Source organism: Mustelus asterias, chromosome 22 (assembly GCF_964213995.1).
Source record: "Mustelus asterias chromosome 22, sMusAst1.hap1.1, whole genome shotgun sequence".
NCBI lineage: Eukaryota > Metazoa > Chordata > Chondrichthyes > Carcharhiniformes > Triakidae > Mustelus > Mustelus asterias.
Window position 1 is genome coordinate 2,840,525 of NC_135822.1, and position 17,960 is coordinate 2,858,484.

General features: G+C 45.1%; 1 protein-coding gene across 1 annotated transcript in view; it reads right to left on the reverse strand.

The window, feature by feature from the left end:
- Positions 1-8,775: 8,775 nt before the first annotated feature.
- The window catches only part of gabrd (gamma-aminobutyric acid type A receptor subunit delta), a 57,392-nt gene continuing 48,207 nt past the window's right edge, over positions 8,776-17,960 (reverse strand). Inside the window, exons 7-9 of the mRNA XM_078238627.1 lie at positions 14,554-14,709; positions 10,179-10,390; positions 8,776-9,411 (exon numbers count right to left, since the gene is read on the reverse strand). Coding sequence (XP_078094753.1) covers positions 9,112-9,411; positions 10,179-10,390; positions 14,554-14,709 — 668 coding nt within the window. The 3' untranslated portion in view covers positions 8,776-9,111. The remainder of the gene's footprint in view (positions 9,412-10,178; positions 10,391-14,553; positions 14,710-17,960) is intronic.

Here is a 17,960-nt window from a genome sequence, read left to right on the forward strand (position 1 = left end):
ATTCCCGCAAGTAGTGAACGGAGCCGAGGAATCCTCTCTCAAATCGGGATCGCTGCTGCCTTACGTGATTCTAGGTGACAAAATTGTTTCTGGATTTCACCCTTTGCATCTTTCTGTTTATTCCAGTTATTGGGATTTGGTCGGCATGGACACCGTGGACTCTCTGTCCTGTCACGTGTGGGATGAGCATGGTCAAACGGTCTCGCGTTTGCAAGGAGATATTTTCCCGAACCGATGTGGCTGATTGTGCCAGCAGTAATCAGGAGGAAAGGTCGTGTGGTTTTCCGGTGAGGGTAGGCTCATTGAGGTTCCACTGGCAACTCATTCCTCGTTCAAAATGTGCATTCACTGCAGCGGGATCCGGGAATTCCAGCCTTGGGCGGGGTCTGGGAATTCTAGCCTTGGGCGGGGTCTGGGAATTCCAGCTCTGGGCAGGGTCCGAGAATTCCAGCTTTGGGCGGGGTCCGAGAATTCCAGCTCTGGGCGGGGTCCGGGAATTCCAGCTTTGGGTGGAGTCCGAGAATTCCAGCTTTGGGCGGGGTCCGAGAATTCCAGCCTTGGGCGGGGTCTGGGAATTCCAGCCTTGGGCGGGGTCCGGGAATTCCAGCCTTGGGCGGGGTCTGGGAATTCCAGCTCTGGGCAGGGTCCGAGAATTCCAGCTTTGGGCGGGGTCCGAGAATTCCAGCTCTGGGCGGGGTCCGGGAATTCCAGCTTTGGGCGGGGTCCGAGAATTCCAGCTTTGGGCGGGGTCCGAGAATTCCAGCCTTGGGCGGGGTCCGGGAATTCCAGCCTTGGGCGGGGTCTGGGAATTCCAGCTCTGGGCAGGGTCCGAGAATTCCAGCTTTGGGCGGGGTCCGAGAATTCCAGCTTTGGGCGGGGTCCGGGAATTCCAGCTTTGGGCGGGGTCTGGGAATTCCAGCCTTGGGCGGGGTCTGGGAATTCCAACTTTGGGCATGGTCTGGGAATTCCAGCTTTGGGCAGGGTCTGGGAATTCCAGCCTTGTATTTTTTGGTAATTCTAGTGAGTTTTCAAAGGCCGTTTTTTTTTCATTTCCTATTTTGCATTCAATAATTTTTCATATGATGTTTATTCCACTCATAACCTTGTGATGGGATTGTGGTTTTCAGCTATTGGCAATTTTCCCATACTTGAAACTAAAACCTGCCTTACTGCAAGTTGGGAGCAAACAGCAAATCACACAATCCTTGTTGGAGCCACATACAACCTCCCAGTACCGGTTATCAATTGGGGGTGGGAAGGTTTCATCCTTATCTGGGAATGTCGAGGTTAGACAGAGTGTTCCATCTCTCCCTTCCCGGTAAAAAGTTGCTTCATTTCAGTTCATACACCAACACTGGAACAAGTTGCAACTTTTGATTGGCTGAATCAGCAGCTGAAAAGATTGTCTTTTAGCCAATTAGAAGGCAGGGACCTGGTGTTTGATTGACCATAACTTGATGTTCCATTGAAGTCATTACACCACAGGAAACCTCCCAATGGGAGGGTTAAGTTAAAATTACATCCCATGAGTGAATTTTTAAAAAGCTTGGCATGGTGGCACAGTGGTTAGCACTGCTGCCCTCACAGCTCCAGGGACCTGGGTTCGATTCCCGGACAGGGCCACTGTCTGTGGAGAGTTTGCACATTCTCCCCGTGTCTGCGTGGGTTTCCCCCGGGTGCTCCAGTTTCCTCCCACAGTCCAAAGATGTACAGGTTAGGTGAATTGGCCATGCTAAATTGACTCTTGGTGTCAGGGGGATTATGAAAATAAGAGGTATGGGGACTGTCAGGAAAGCAGAGTTGAAGTCAAAAATCAGTCATGATCTTTTTAAATATCTACACAGACTTGATCCTAACCCTAACCCGAACCCTAACCCTAACCCCTAACCCTAACCCTAACCCCTAACCCTAACCCTAACCCTAACCCTAACTTCAAGCCCTATTTCTTATCTTAGCAGCTTCAAATATTAAACTAATAAAATAATAAACTTGCTGAAAAAAATGTATCAACTGATCTCCCAGTCAGTCAATGATGCAAATATTAAATTACATCCTTTACTGCTGGAATATCTGCACTAGAAATAGAAGGAGTAGACCATTCGGCCCATCGAGGCTGCACCACTGTTTAATCTCATCATGGCTGATCTCGAGCTTCAACTTCACTTTTCCCCCTCACTCCCCGCATCCTTCATTTTCCTGTGAGACCAAAGATCTTCCTATCACAGCCTTGGACATATTCAATGATGGAGCATTCATCTATTACCTTCATTTTCTACTGAAAATTACTTTGAACAAGAGGCAGTGCCTAACATTATCAGTTGAGATTATTATTGGTTTGTAAAACAAAGTTACATAAAGTTAACATTACAAACTTTTCATAAATATTTGGAAACAACGAGACATCCCCACTGAGTGAGACAGAATGAATTCCTTTTGTTTGGGGAGAATTTTGAAGTAAGACAGGGTGCAATATTTTCCTCTTATAAATGAACATACAAAATATGCTCAAAATTTGCTTGAGGGTTTCATTGGACATCTTCCGTTACAAAGTCTGACAGAAGCCATCAGTGACACTGGCTGTCCACACTGAGTCTTGTAAATAACATGGATTCTGCTCGTCCATTTTTTGGCCATTGATGCCAAAGGGATGGATCCAGATGTGGTAAATCGCCATGCTGGCAATCTCTGCCTCCCTGGCTCTGGGTGGGACCTGGTGGCTTGTCAGGGACCAGTTAGCCAAGAACTCTTGTGCATACCTGCAAATGGCGCCCACCAGGGGTCCCAGGTGAAGGGGTGGGGGGGGGGGGCCAGAAAGGTTAGAAGGAAAAACAAAAGCTAATCCCCCAATGATGCAGGGTTCCCAGCAGGCGCACACCATTGAGATATCATTCCACTGAATCCAGAAAGGCAGGTCCAGAGAGCATTAGTGGACATGACCCTGGTATAACATAGAGAACATAGAACATAGAACATTACAGCGCAGAACAGGCCCTTCGGCCCACGATGTTGCACCGACCAGTTAAAAAAAAAACTGTGACCCTCCAACCTAAACCAATTTCTTTTCGTCCATGAACCTATCTACGGATCTCTTAAACGCCCCCAAACTAGGCGCATTTACAACTGATGCTGGCAGGGCATTCCAATCCCTCACCACCCTCTGGGTAAAGAACCTACCCCTGACATCGGTTCTATAACTACCCCCCCTCAATTTAAAGCCATGCCCCCTCGTGCTGGATTTCTCCATCAGAGGAAAAAGGCTATCACTATCCACCCTATCTAAACCTCTAATCATCTTATATGTTTCAATAAGATCCCCTCTTAGCCGCCGCCTTTCCAGCGAAAACAATCCCAAATCCCTCAGCCTCTCCTCATAGGATCTCCCCTCCATACCAGGCAACATCCTGGTAAACCTCCTCTGCACCCTCTCCAAAGCCTCCACATCCTTCCTGTAATGTGGGGACCAGAACTGCACACAGTACTCCAAGTGCGGCCGCACCAGAGTTGTGTACAGTTGCAACATAACGCTACGACTCCTAAATTCAATCCCCCTACCAATAAACGCCAAGACACCATATGCCTTCTTAACAACCTTATCTACTTGATTCCCAACTTTCAGGGATCTATGCACACATACACCTAGATCCCTCTGCTCCTCCACACTATTCAAAGTCCTCCCGTTAGCCCTATACTCAACACATCTGTTATTCCTACCAAAGTGAATTACCTCACACTTCTCCGCATTAAACTCCATCCGCCACCTCTCGGCCCAACTTTGCAACCTGTCTAAGTCTTCCTGCAAACTACGACACCCTTCCTCACTGTCTACCACACCACCGACTTTGGTGTCATCAGCAAATTTGCTAATCCACCCAACTATACCCTCATCCAGATCATTAATAAATATTACAAACAGCAGTGGCCCCAAAACAGATCCCTGAGGTACACCACTTGTAACCGCACTCCATGATGAATATTTACTATCAACCACCACCCTCTGTTTCCTATCCGCTAGCCAATTCCTGATCCAATTTCCTAGATCACCCCCAATCCCATACATCTGCATTTTCTGCAGAAGCCTACCATGGTGAACCTTATCAAACGCCTTACTAAAATCCATATATACCACGTCCACTGCCTTGCCCCCATCCACCTCCTTGGTCACTTTCTCAAAAAACTCAATAAGGTTAGTAAGGCACGACCTACCTGCCACAAAACCATGCTGACTATCACCTATCAATTCATTACTCTCCAAATAACTATAAATCCTATCCCTTATAATTTTTTCCAACATCTTGCCGACAACAGAAGTGAGACTCACCGGTCTATAATTCCCGGGGAAGTCTCTGTTCCCCTTCTTAAACAATGGGACAACATTCGCTAACCTCCAATCTTCTGGTACTATACCAGAGGCCAACGACGACCTGAAGATCAGAGCCAGAGGCTCTGCAATCACTTCTCTTGCCTCCCAGAGAATCCTTGGATAAATCCCATCCGGACCAGGGGATTTATCTATTTTCAGACCCTCCAGAATATCCTGCACATCCTCCTTATCAACTGTAATACTGTCTATTCTACTCCCCTGCAACCCAGTGTCCTCCTCAGCTATATTCATGTCCCCTTGCGTGAACACCGAAGAGAAATATTGGTTCAATGCTTCACCAATCTCCTCCGGTTCCACACATAACTTCCCTCTGCCATCTATAACTGGCCCTAAACCTGCCCTAACCAACCTACTGTTCTTGACATACCTATAGAACGCCTTAGGATTCTCTTTAACCCTATCCGCCAAAGTCTTCTCATGTCCCCTTTTAGCCCTTCTAAGCTCGCTCTTCAACTCCCTCTTAGCCAATCTAAAGCTTTCTAGTGCACTACCCGAGTGCTCACGTCTCATCCGAACATAAGCCTCCTTTTTCTTTTTAACCAACAAAGAAACTTTTTTGGTGCACCACGGTTCCCTAGCCCTACCAATTCCTCCTTGCCTGACAGGGACATACCTATCACAGACTCGCAGTAGCTGCTCCTTGAAAAAACTCCACATGTCGGACGTTCCCAGTCCCTGTAATCTCCTAGTCCAACCTATGTTTCCTAATTCTCTCCTAATAGCCTCATAATTACCCTTCCCCCAGCTAAAACCACTGGCCCGAGGTTCATGCCTATCCCTTTCCATCACTAAGGTGAACGTAACCGAATTGTGGTCACTATCACCAAAATGCACACCAACTTCCAAGTCTAGCACCTGGTCTGGCTCATTTCCCAGCACCAGATCCAATATAGCCTCACCTCTAGTTGGCCTGTCTACATACTGAGTCAAAAAACCTTCCTGCACGCTTTGAACAAAAACTGACATAAGCACTTGGGTTACTGTTTGTAGCTGTATGGGTTTGTTGTTATCTTTTATTTGCCATCGTATGGAGACTAATGTTTGCTCATTTGTGTCTTTCTATACAGGTTGATTACTGCAAATATCAACATCCAGACTCTGTCATGACAGGAAGATGGATGTAATAATGGGTTTCTTCACAGGGCCATGCTGTCAGTATTTCACATACCTTGAGTATGGAGCATAGAGCTGGCACCAGCACACATTCACCAGGCTGGTCTATTTGTATATGTATGTATCCTTGTTTATATGTTATACGCTGTCAGTCTTAAACTGATGTTGCACCTTGAAGCATACAGACTTCTATATACATATTCTGATTCTGGTTATGATTGAATAAAGAATGAAGAATGGAACACTGTCTTTCTGTGATATCTGCGGATTAGAAATCAGCCGTTGGACTGGGCGGAGGTGAAAGGGAGTTCCCGTCTCCCGGGGTGACTGGCTTTAGCTCATGCTCGTTGACATTGACATAAATGTTAATATTACAGAAATGAAACATCAACCACCGTGAGTATCTGTCTCACTGTAACGTCAACTCCAACCTTCTCCAACAGCCAAACCACATTTTGTTGATTTAAATATATTGTGCCTCTTCTGTTGATCATCTTTCCTTCAATCTACTTTTCATTTTATTCTTTTCTAACTATACCACTTTTTTTGCTATTTGTTTTAAAAAGGTTTGTTATTTTATTCATCTTTCTCTTTCTGCCTCCTTGTTCATTTTGAAGGTATTTTATTAAGTAGGCTTTTCCGTTGACTGAATCAGTTTTGACTGGGGTCACACACCGGGCTCACTACAGATATTTCCTGGTGCTGAATGAGAGGTGACTTCTTTGATTCTTAGGATGTGATCTTACCGCCCGTTCATTCCACGCTCCCGCTGCAACAAAAATGGAGGATTAGGCAACAAGCCAAATCTCCATTCACTGCAGCGGGATGGGAAAATCCCGCTGACGTGAGTGGTCGGAAAATCCTGGCCAAAGAAAGTTTGACAGGGTGACCACTGACTGGTGTTTCCTCAGGCTGGAGAGACAAGAACACGGGGGCACAGTCTCAGACGAGAGAGTATCCATTCAGGACTGAGACGTGGAAACATTTCTTCACTCAGCGGGTTGTGAATCTTTGAATTTTCTACCAGAGGGTGTGAATGTTCAGTAATTAAGTAAACTCAAGACAGAGATTCATAAATGTTTAGAAATAAAGGGATTCCAAGGATATGCAAGTTGGGCATGAGAGCGGAGTTGAGGTTAATGATCAGTAAAAATAGTGAAATGGTGCTGTTGGCTTGTGGAGGCCGTGTGGCCAACATTTGCATCGATTTCATATCATCTTATGGGAGGAGTAGAGACATGAAAACGAGGATGGAGTGATCCTGACTGCCTGTAGCAATGTCACTGGACAGACCACGTTCAGTCTGTCTTTGTTGCTCTGTGGCAGCCTCCTCAGGAGTTGTACTGCACTCAATCTTCAGATTGAGGCATAATGTTTCCAGTGATGTCACAGTCTGCACAATACAACGTTCCTGCTATTCGATATTGTAAACCAGCGCATTCCTCTTCTTCACCTGGATTATTTCCTCAGCCTACAAGGAAGTGATGAATTTATTGCTCATTGTGCTATATATTCAGAATAATCTTCTGACAAAATTTCTTGGCTTATTGAGGACACCCTACTGTCAAAAAGTAATGATAACTGTCAACTCCCAGGGGCTGCCCTGTGGCGTGACTTATTGGGTGCTTGCCTGGCCCTGCTCAGATACCGTCTCAGCTTCTAATAGTGAAGACACAGGGAGCGAGGATCAGACATGCTGTACAAACTCAGCAACACCGTCTGCTTTCCCGTATCTAATTATAACGGAATTAGTCTCTCAAATTGATCTTCCGCCCAAATTGTGCACTTTAGCACACGACAGCTCTTACTGTGGAGTTCAGTCAGAGAGAGACTTACACTGAGCTGTAATCCTGATCTTCCTGCCCCTTCTTCCCCAATTACTGATTATAAAAAATTCATAAAGAGGATGTGAAGCATGGTGGGTTGTATCAAACTTGGGAGTATTCAAAAATACAACTGTGTGAAGTAGCAAACTTTCTCACTCTGATACTTTCAACCTTCAGCAGTAAAGAGACAAAAATGAACTGAAATTTTAGTTGATGGAACCATATTTTGTCAAAGTGACTCCCACAAACAACTAACTGCGTAGACATGATGACATTAAGTGGAGACCATGGGGCCCGATTCTCCCATTGCGACCCGCAACTTTTCTGGTGGGTCGGGTTGGGGGATGCGCGTGTCGGCTATTTCACGGGTTCCCCACGGCCCGCGCGCATCTCCCAACCAGAAGAAAATGGCGTCGCTGGGAACACGCAGCGGTCCGGCAGGAAGTGAGGTAAATAATTTGAATATGTTTAACATATATTTTAAATGTGATTATCGGGCTCGGCACGGGATTGGCTGGTCCCAATAGTAACTCCCACCCCGTCAGGAGTATTTCCTTTCAGCGGGGTTCAGACTAGCTCCCCACATTTGGGGAACTCTGGCAAGAGTAAAAGGGGGCAATTGAGGCCCCCCAGGTGGTCGGGCGGTGGGGGTTGGTGCCCCCTGGGCATGGGAACCCTGGCAGTGGCAGCCTGTGCTCCCTGGCACTGCCCAAGGGGCAAAGTGCCCATGTCCAGGGAGCACCTTGGCACTGCCCACCAGGCATCGGGCATCAGGCAGTGCCAAGGGGTGGGGCCTATTGTGGGTGGGGCCTAGGGGTGATTGCTGGGGGTTGGGGGGTCCTGCTGCCACTCTGCAGACAGGATCGGTCTGGGCTGGAGAGAGATCAGCGATCGGGGCGGGCTGGAGGAGGGTGGTCTGGACATCGGGGCACTCTGGGGCAAGGGGTCGATCAGGGCTGGCCCGGGAATTGGTGTGGGGGCCGTAATTGGGCCATGGGGGGGGTGGCTGGAGGGGCAGCACGGGGGGCTGGAGGGACAGCACTGTGGGGGTCCTGGCTGGCCAGCGATCGAGCTGACCAGCAAATAGGGAGACTGACAGTTCGGGGCCACTGCGCGTGCGCAGAGTTCCAGAACTGTCAGACTCCGGCGCGAATAGGCCCCGCCCCCCTGGTTTTTAATGCTATTCAAAATTGGGACCTCTGCAGTGCATCGAGTGCAGAGATTCGAGTCTGAACCTGCACTGGAAAAACAGTCGTGATCTAGACCAGTTTTCCCACCAATTCAGCACTTTTGGGAGAATCGCCCCTGCCCCCTCCCCCTGCCCTCCCCCCCCGCCCCCCCCTCCCTCCCCCCCCCGCCCACCATACGTGCAAATGTCTCAAAATGGAGGAAAATCTCACAACTTCCTAGCCAATTGTCAGGTAGCAGAGCAAATATATAAACAGTCCAACACTTCAGTTAAATGAGCTTTATTATTTCCAGGGTACAGATTGTTTGCATCTTCACATCAGATGATCTGTTGATTTAATCCCATTTTTAAGACATTAAGGTTGTTGAGGGCAAGGACCAATAGACGAAGGATAACGGAGGACGGATAATTCCACGCCAGGCATTAATCACACTTCATTGTTTAGTATTTATACACATTTATCAAAGGTTTCCTTGGCATATCAAAGCATCCAGATCCAAGGCTCTGGAATTCTGGCATCATGCACGTGTTCTATATTCTTGTACACTTAGTGCCTCCCTGTACAATACAGTGATGGGGCCAGTTTCCAGTCTGCAGCCCATTCACATGGTATAAGCAACCCAGTAGATGACATTGACAGCTGCGAAGGCAGCTGGAAAGACGGCTCTTGCATATATATCGATGGTGTCAGAATCAATAGGTTTGAATACGGACTTCAGTGAAGGCTTTTTCTTCGGCTTTGGGCTGTGCTTCTTTGCTCTTGTCTTCCCAGTTTCAATCTCATCTCCATGGAGAATCCGATGAGCCCGGTGCAGTCTGTTGGACATCAGCAATTCCTGGTTCACCCCAGCTGCTGACAAGGAGAATAGGACTATTGCGTCCTTTCCGTTTCTCTTAATTGCCTACAAGAAGCACAAACACCACAAGCATAAATAGGCTGAAATTTGTGGAATTCACCAAAAGAATAACTATCAAATATATTGATAATCTCAACTATCAATAAATGAATGTTTGGGCTTCCCCAGTGATTCAGGTGGTTGTTCATTGTGTGGCTCAGGCTGCACCAGACAAACTACAGTCAAATGTTTTCAGATTTGTTCTTTGCCCTGTATTCTTAATACTCCTATAGCAGCACAAGCCAAAATTAGCTATCATTCCCTTCAGTATCCCTGGTATAAAGAGGAGAAAAGTCAGTGAAGGTTTCCACTCCTGAACATTATTATTTATTGTTATTTATTTAAGTGGTTGCAGATTCCTTTAAGAGCTGATCACATGATTTGATGATGATGTTATTAGGGTGTTGCGCAGATTGCTGTTTTAGTTTCAGAATGTACTCTGTAGAGGCAAGAGATCCTAGAACACAGCTATTGTTGTTACCTTGTTTCTATGTGTACAAACCATATCCTTTTGTTAAAACCTACAACCCCTAACAGTTAGGACATTACAATAATGTAGTATCCTGTGAGGGGGTTCCGGGGTGGTGCATAGGTAGCTTACAGCACCATCTTCAGGGAAAGAGGAGACATTTGTTAAAATTTTCATCAAGGCTTGATCTCAGACTTAAATCAGTTGAAACTGTTTCAGACCCAGATATGGCATCACAATCTCAGTCTAAAATGTGTATTTACTCTTTGATCTAATTCAGTGCTCTGTTACATTGACCACTCACCTCCACACATGATTTATTTGCTTTAATTTTGGCACGCTGCTTTCTCATGTAGTCTGCATTGAAGTGGGCAAAAGCATACTCAACGAGAGCGGCAAAGACAAAGACATAGCAGATCCAGAAATACACGTCCAGTGCTTTAATAGCAGAGGCTCTGGGTAGAGATTTCCTTGCACTGATCATCAGTGTTGTCATGGTCAATACTGTTGTGATACCTGGAATAAATAAGTTAAAATGAATCTGCCATTTGAGGTGATGGGATGTGTTGTTAGACCATGTTTCTTGCTACAGAATTGATCTGTTTACGAAGCTTTAATCAGCTGTGTAATGTTTGCATCAGAATATTTTAAATCAAGCAGCAAGAAAGGGTTGTTCTGCCATTTCAACCAATCTCTTTCAAAGACTTGCGGGCTGATTCCAGAATTCAACGCTTTCATTAAGGGGGGGGGGGCATGGTGCACAGTGGTTAGTACTGCTGCCTCACAGCGACAGGGACCCAGGTTCGATTCCCAGCTTGAGTCACTGTCTGTGTGGAGTCTGCACATTCTCCTGGTGTCTGTGTGGGTTTCCTCTGGGTGCTCCGGTTTCCTCCCACAATCCGAAAGATGTGCGAGTTAGGTGCATTGGCCGTGCTAAATTCTCCCTCAGTGTACCCAAACAGGCACCGGAGTGTGGCAACTAGAGGATTTTCACAGTAACTTCATTGCAGTGTTAATGTAAGCCTACTTGTGACACTAACAAATAAACTTTAAACTTTAAAGTCTTTTCACTCGTGTTGAGTCCATGACTTTCCTTGCAACCCACAGCTTCTCAAGCGTGTCCATTGCAAGTGGCAGATTATTAAATCACGATCTTTTCTAACAAGAACTCTAATCCCAACCATTTCCCTTCAGCCAGGGAAAAAACACCTGCAAAAGTTGTGTTCCTCCATTCAAAAAGTAAACTGAGTCTCTCTCCTACCCTCCAGAATGTCCATGTTACAACCTCCAAATAATTTTAAATGGTGTGATAATTAGCACTCCTGGCTCAGAGTTATACCCTCGGAGAGGTGGTGGCACAGTGGTATTGTCGCTGGACCAGAGATCCAGCGCAATGCCCTGGTTTCAAATCCCACCATGGTGAAATTTGAATCCAATAAAAATCTGGAATTAAAAGTCTAATGATGACCATGATTTGATTGTCGTAAAAAGCCATCTGGTTCACTAATGCCTTTTAGGGAAGGAAATCTGCCATCTTAACCCAGTCTGGCTTATGTGTGATGCCAGACCCACAGCAACGTGGTCGACTCTTAACTGTCCCTCTGAAAGGGCCTAGCAAGCCACTCAGTTCAAGGTCAATTAGGGGTAGGCAGTAAACGCTCACATCACCATGAACGAATAAAAAATATAATGGGTACACAGTTGGAGATGTCAAGTTTCATAACCCGAAGGCATGTTTTATCATTGATATCAATTAATTTTACTGATGGGCCAAAAATGCAGCATGCTGATTCTGTGTCAAATTCTGGATCCTAATTTCCACCATCTAGAGCTTTATGGTGGGAATGCTTGGACATTTCCTCATCTATAAGATATATTAAAAAATCATATTCCACATAGAAATGTTCTAGGTTTAGTTGATCATCTTCCAAAATTCTACAGATTTTAGAATGATTTCTGCAGATTGGAAAGTAGCAAATGTAACCCCACTACTTAAAAAAACGGAGAGAGAAAACAATGAAGTACAAACCTGCTCGTCTGATGTTAGTGGGAGGGAAAATGCTCGAATCCTTTATAAAGGATCTGATAACTGAACATTCAGAAAATAAATGGTAGGATTGGGCAGAGTCAACATGAGTTTATGAAAGGGAAATCATGTTTGACAAACCTGTTGGAGTTTCTTTAAGGATGTAAGCGACATAGTAGAGAAGGGGATGTGGTGTATTTGGATTTTCAGAAGGATTCCACACAAGAGGAGAGTAAACAAAATTAGAGCACATGAGTTAGTGGGTAAAATAGTGACATGGATTGAGGATTATGAACAGGAAAGAGAGAGTGGAGATACATGGACCATTCTCAGGTTGGCAGGCTGTGACTACTGGGGAACCACAAGGATCAGTGCCTGGGCTCCAGCTATTCACAATCTGAGTCAATGATTTAGATGCAGGGACCACATGTGATATTTCCAGATTTACTGATGACACAAAACTAGATGGGAATGTGAGTTGTGGGGAAGATGCAAAGAGACTTCAAGACGATTTAGACAGACTAAATGAGTGGGCAAGAACATGGCCGATGGAATATCACGTGGAAAGAAATGTGAAGTTACCCACTTTGGTAAGTAAAACAAATACAGATTATTTCTCAAATGGTGAGAGGTTGGAAAGTGTTGATGTCCAAGGGGATCTGGAGGTCCTTGTACATGAGTCACTAAAAGCGAGGGCAGGTGCAGCAAGCAATTAGGAGGACAAATGACATGTTGGCCTTTATTGCAAAAGGATTCGAGTACAGGAGTGAAGATGTCTTGCTGCAATTGTATAGAGCTTTGTAAGATCACACCTGATGTATTGTGTACAGTTTTGGTCTCCTTGCCTCAGAAGGATATACCTGTCACAGAAGGAGATCAACAAAGGTTCACCAGACTGATCCCGGAGATGGCAGAATTGCCCTCGGAGGAGAAATTGAGGAGATTGGGCCTCTGTTCTCCAGAGTTTAGAAGAATGAGGGGTGATCCCATTGACACATATAAAATTCTTACAGGATTGTGCAAGGTAGATACAGGAAGGATGTTTCCCCTGGCTGGGGTACACAGTTTCAGAAAAAGGGACAGGCCAATCAAGACCAAGATGAGGAATCTTTTCAGTCAGAGGATAGTAAATCTTTGGAATTCTCTACCCCAGAGGGCTGTGAAGGTTCAGTCATTGAATATGTTGAAGACTGAGAGTGATAGATTTCTAGATATCAAAGGGATTCTGGGGATAGTGCGGGAAAATGGCGTTGAGGTAGAAAATCAGTCGTGATCTAATTGAATGGCGGAGCAGACTCGAGGGGTTGACTCCTGCGCCTATTTCCAATGTTCCACATATTCCCCACTCGAGGGAAAACAAATTCCTTCTAATTTCAAATATTAACTCTCTTATTTAAATCTAAAGAACTTCATTAAGCAAACTTAACTGCAAACGCTCAGCTTCCAATTCTCTTATAACCAAAACATCATGGTGCAAAGATGCTGCACCTCATTCCTCTCGAGGTTTCCCGGACAGTTGTACCCCAGGTTAACATTTTACTCTGTCCCTTGTACTTCTAGACATCCACCTAATGTTCTCAAAGTCAAGAAATGCAACCTGGCTGGCACACCAATCTTAGTGTGAATTGGGGAGCAGGTTCGAGGGACCATAAGGCATATTCCTGCACCCGTTTCAGATTTCTTAAACTGAACAAATCTTGCATTAGCGCTTTGGTTATTAAAGATGCAATATTTTTGCAAAGTGACTCAGAACAAACTGTGAGATTGGAGACTGTGGGGCGGATTCTGTGATTGAGAAATCCCAGCGAGAAGCAGCCCTCACAATGATCACACGTCAAAGCTGTGTTACAGCATGTTTATACAGTGCCTTTCAGGAACTTAGCACGTCACAAAGCACTTTACAGTGAGGTGCAATTGAAGTATGGTCAGTAATGTAAGGAGACACGGCAGCAATCTGCGCAACACAAGCTCCCTAAAAGTGAGATCATTATATTTGGTTGAGGGACAGCTGTTTACCAGATTCTCGGAAAAATTCACTGCTCTGCTTCACACAGGGTCCTTGAACATTCACTGTCCTTCCAAACCCACAACCACTTCCATCTAGAAGGGCAAGGGCAACAGATACCTGGGAATACCGTCACCAACAAGTTCTCCTCCAAGTCACTCACCATCCTGACTTGGAAATATATCGCCGTTTCTTCATGATCACTGGGTCAAAATCCTGCAATTCCCTCCCTAACGGCATTGTGGGTCAACCCATAACACATTGACTGCAGCAATTCAAGAAGGCAGCTCACCACCACTTCTCAAGGGCAACTAGGGAGAGGCAATGAATGTTGGCCTAGCCAGCGATGCCCATGTCCCACAAATGAATAATAAAAAAGGTGGCAGATACAGCTTCAATTTAACATTTCATCCTAAAAGAAGTATCTCACCAAAGAATGAATCCAGATTTCCTTCTCTGAGCTTGTGTGTGTTGGTGCTGGAATCCTGACAGAACCATTCACTCCAACACATTCCCCTCCCCTTCTCCAGACCCTCTATTGTGCTGAAGTATTTTTAAAGGACTCACATATACAAACATGAAGAATGAACAATAGGATCAAAAGTGAACTGTCAATTGGTTTTGAAAGTCAAAGTCGAGTATATTCACCTAAGGAAACGCGTGCAGGCACTGCTGACTGGCTGATCCAGAACGATACCCAGGACATTGCTACCAGCAAGATGGAAGGCATGTACGACTGAATGATGTAAACGCCTCGATTCCTCCGCAACTGGAAATGAAGACTTAGCCGTGGAAACTGACCCGCTGGAGGAACAACAAAGAATGAATCCAGATTTCCTTCTCTGAGCTTGTGTGTGTTGGTGCTGGAATCCTGACAGAACCATTCACTCCAACACATTCCTTTCCCCTTCTCCAGAAAATAGATCCTTCTCAATTATTTATCCACACTCTTTTTCTAGAAACTATTATGGACTCTGCTTCCAGTACTAGCTCCAATAGGGAATCTGGGGAGACCGCTGGAAGTTCTCCACAGCACTCAGTGACCCAACAGCTAAAGACAGCACTGAGGATGGGACAAAGTTACACAGGCCCAGGTAGGCTGCAGTTTTAACTCTAAATGTGGCAGTGAATCAACTAAACTGAAGTAGGTTAGAAAGCAGTGGGGTATTCCCACTGCTGGGGTGTCTAACTGCTGTTTGTTGACTGAGTCGGGTTTGGTTGTGAGGTTCCACCAGATACAGTAAGTTTCAGGCACTCCGCAGAGGGCGAGGTGTGAAAAAACAGCCAAGTTTATACAGTTCCGGCCCCAATGTCTACATGAGAAAGGGACAGAAAATGAGGGCAGAAGAATGAACCAAGAAGAAAATGGCCTGGACTGGCATGAATCTGTTTCTGCAGATAAATAACAAAATAAATCTTGCTGTTTGTTGTTGTTTAATTAAATCCCTCTGCGCGAGCCAGCTGCTTAATGGATTAGACAGTTTGGATGAACTGAACCTCCCGTGAATTTGCCAGAACTCTAATAAAAGACCAAGGATAAAGATTGTTTTCTCGATCTTTTTTGTGCCTTCAGTCTGACTGTTCCTATTTTAACTCTGTTTTCCTTCCTCTGTTTGGATCATGATATGGAGATGCCGGCGTTGGACTGGGGTGGGTGCAGTATGAAGTCTCACAACACCAGGCTAAAGTCCAACAGGTTTATTTGGAATCACGAGCTTTCGGAGCGCTGCTCCTTCATCAGCAGGCAGTGCCACTCCCTTGATGAAGGAGCAGCGCTCCGAAAGCTCGTGATTCCAAATAAACCTGTTGGGCTTTAACCTGGTGTTGTGAGACTTCTTTCTGTTTGGATCTTCTGTGTTTTATGAGGCAGTGATCAATGCTGCAAAAGCCTTGGCCTTTTTGCCCCATGGTCTTAATACTAGACAGATAACAGATTAAATACTTAAACTATATCCTCCAGTTAGCTGATTCTAGGTGTTGTATATTTATTCCTTTGATTTAAGCAATGCAGAGATTAAGCTAGTCTCTAAATCTGCACCTGGTTTATCTATAATACTTTAACATATCTCTACAATGACAAAACGCCTGCTCTCATGCTTACGGCTTCCCTGCTCCGAGTAACTTCTCTGTCGACGAAAGCTCTGAGCCCACACCCAGGATTAACCCAGCAAGCACAGTTAGCATAAATCAGTTGTCAGACTCACATAATCAAACACAGAACAATTGAACACTTGGAACACTACACTACAATTCTCCATTTGGCAACAGTTTATATCAAAGAGTTTCTAAGTTCAGATGAAGAACACAAATCAAGATCCCAGACAGTTATGGGATATTTGAAATGTTTTAGCTGCCCAGAAGATTGAAAGTTGTTTGGGTATCAGAGCCCATGATGGTTTCTCAATGTGGACATGCCAACGTTAGGTAAAAACAGAGTGGAATCTCTGCAGTTATGGAGTGGATATTTGTATGTTTTTGTTGTAATAAGAGCACGAAGGCTCAATATTCAAACAGTTATTCATAAACTGGGATGGCATCTGTGATCAGTGGAATTAAAAACTGTACGCTATTGAATTGAAGGAGTGAAATAAAGACCCAAATTCATCAACCCCTTCACCTGGCACACTGGTAAACATGATTGTTCCTAAACTGGGTCAAGATCCAAAATTAACAAAATAACAAGGACACCTATGTCAGACTCCTATTTATTGGCTACAGCTCAGCCTTCAACACCATTATTCCCACGAAACTCATCTCCAAACTCCATGGCCTGGGCCTCGGCTCCTCCCTCTGTGACTGGATCCTGAACTTCCTAACCCACAGACCGCAATCAGTAAAGATAGGCAACAATACCTTCTCCATGATCATCTTCAACACCGGTGCCCCACAAGGCTGTGCTCTCAGCCCCCTGCTACACTCCTTATACACCTATGACTGTGAGGCCAAATTCCCCTCCAACTTGATTTTCAAGTTTGCTGACGACACCACCGTAGTGGGTCGGATCTCAACCAATGACAAGACAGAGTACAGGAATGAGATAGAGAATCTGGTGAACTGGTGCAGCGACAATAATCTCTCCCTCAATGTCAACAAAATGAAGGAGATTGTCATCGACTTCAGAAAACGTAAAGGAGAACATGTCCCTGTCTACATCAATGGGCATGAAGTGGAAATGGTCGAGAGCTTCAAGTTTCTAGGTGTCCAGATCAATCTGTCCTGGTCTCTCCACACCGTGCTATAGTTAAGAAAGCCCACCAACTACTTTCTCAGGAGGCTAAGAAAATTTGGCCGCTACGACTCTCACCAATTTTTACAGATGTACCATAGAAAGCTTTCTTTCTGGTTATATCACAGCTTGGTATGGCTCCTGCTCTGCCCAAGACTGCAAAAAACTGCAAAGGGTCGTGAATGTAGCCCAGTCCATCACGCAAACCAGCCCCCCATCCGTTGACTCTGTCTACACTTCCCGCTGCCTCGGAAAAGCAGCCAGCATAATTAAGGACCCCCCGCATCCCGGGCATTCTCTCTTCCACCTTCTTCCGTTGGGAAAAATATACAAATCAGACAGATGGAGCAGCAAATGGCAAGTTAAACATTTTATAAACTTACAAACTAGCAAAGAGAGAGATGAACAAATCAAATTGGAGTAGATGGGATGGGATAGTGAAGGCAAATTATAAAATAATAGGGAAAACACAAAAGTACTGAAATAAAAAGGACTAACAATTTGTATTAAAGTGTCTAAGGCAATAGTTTGTGACTGACATTAATAGTAGAAACATTCCTGATATTTTAGTGTGTTTACTACTGCAATATTAATCATGGGCTTGATTTTAACTTACATCAGGGATGGTAACACTTAAAGTGACACCTTACTCTCCCCCCACCCCCCCATTAATCTTGACGATGCAGTCGGCGCCATTCTGAAAGGGGCCTTTGGCATCTGTCTGTTTTGGGCAGTTGATTTAATTCAAGGTGCAAATCGGAGTCCTCAGAGCCCGATTGCCATTTTAGATTGGAAATGGTCAGTGTGTGTGAGCCAAGCACATTCTCGC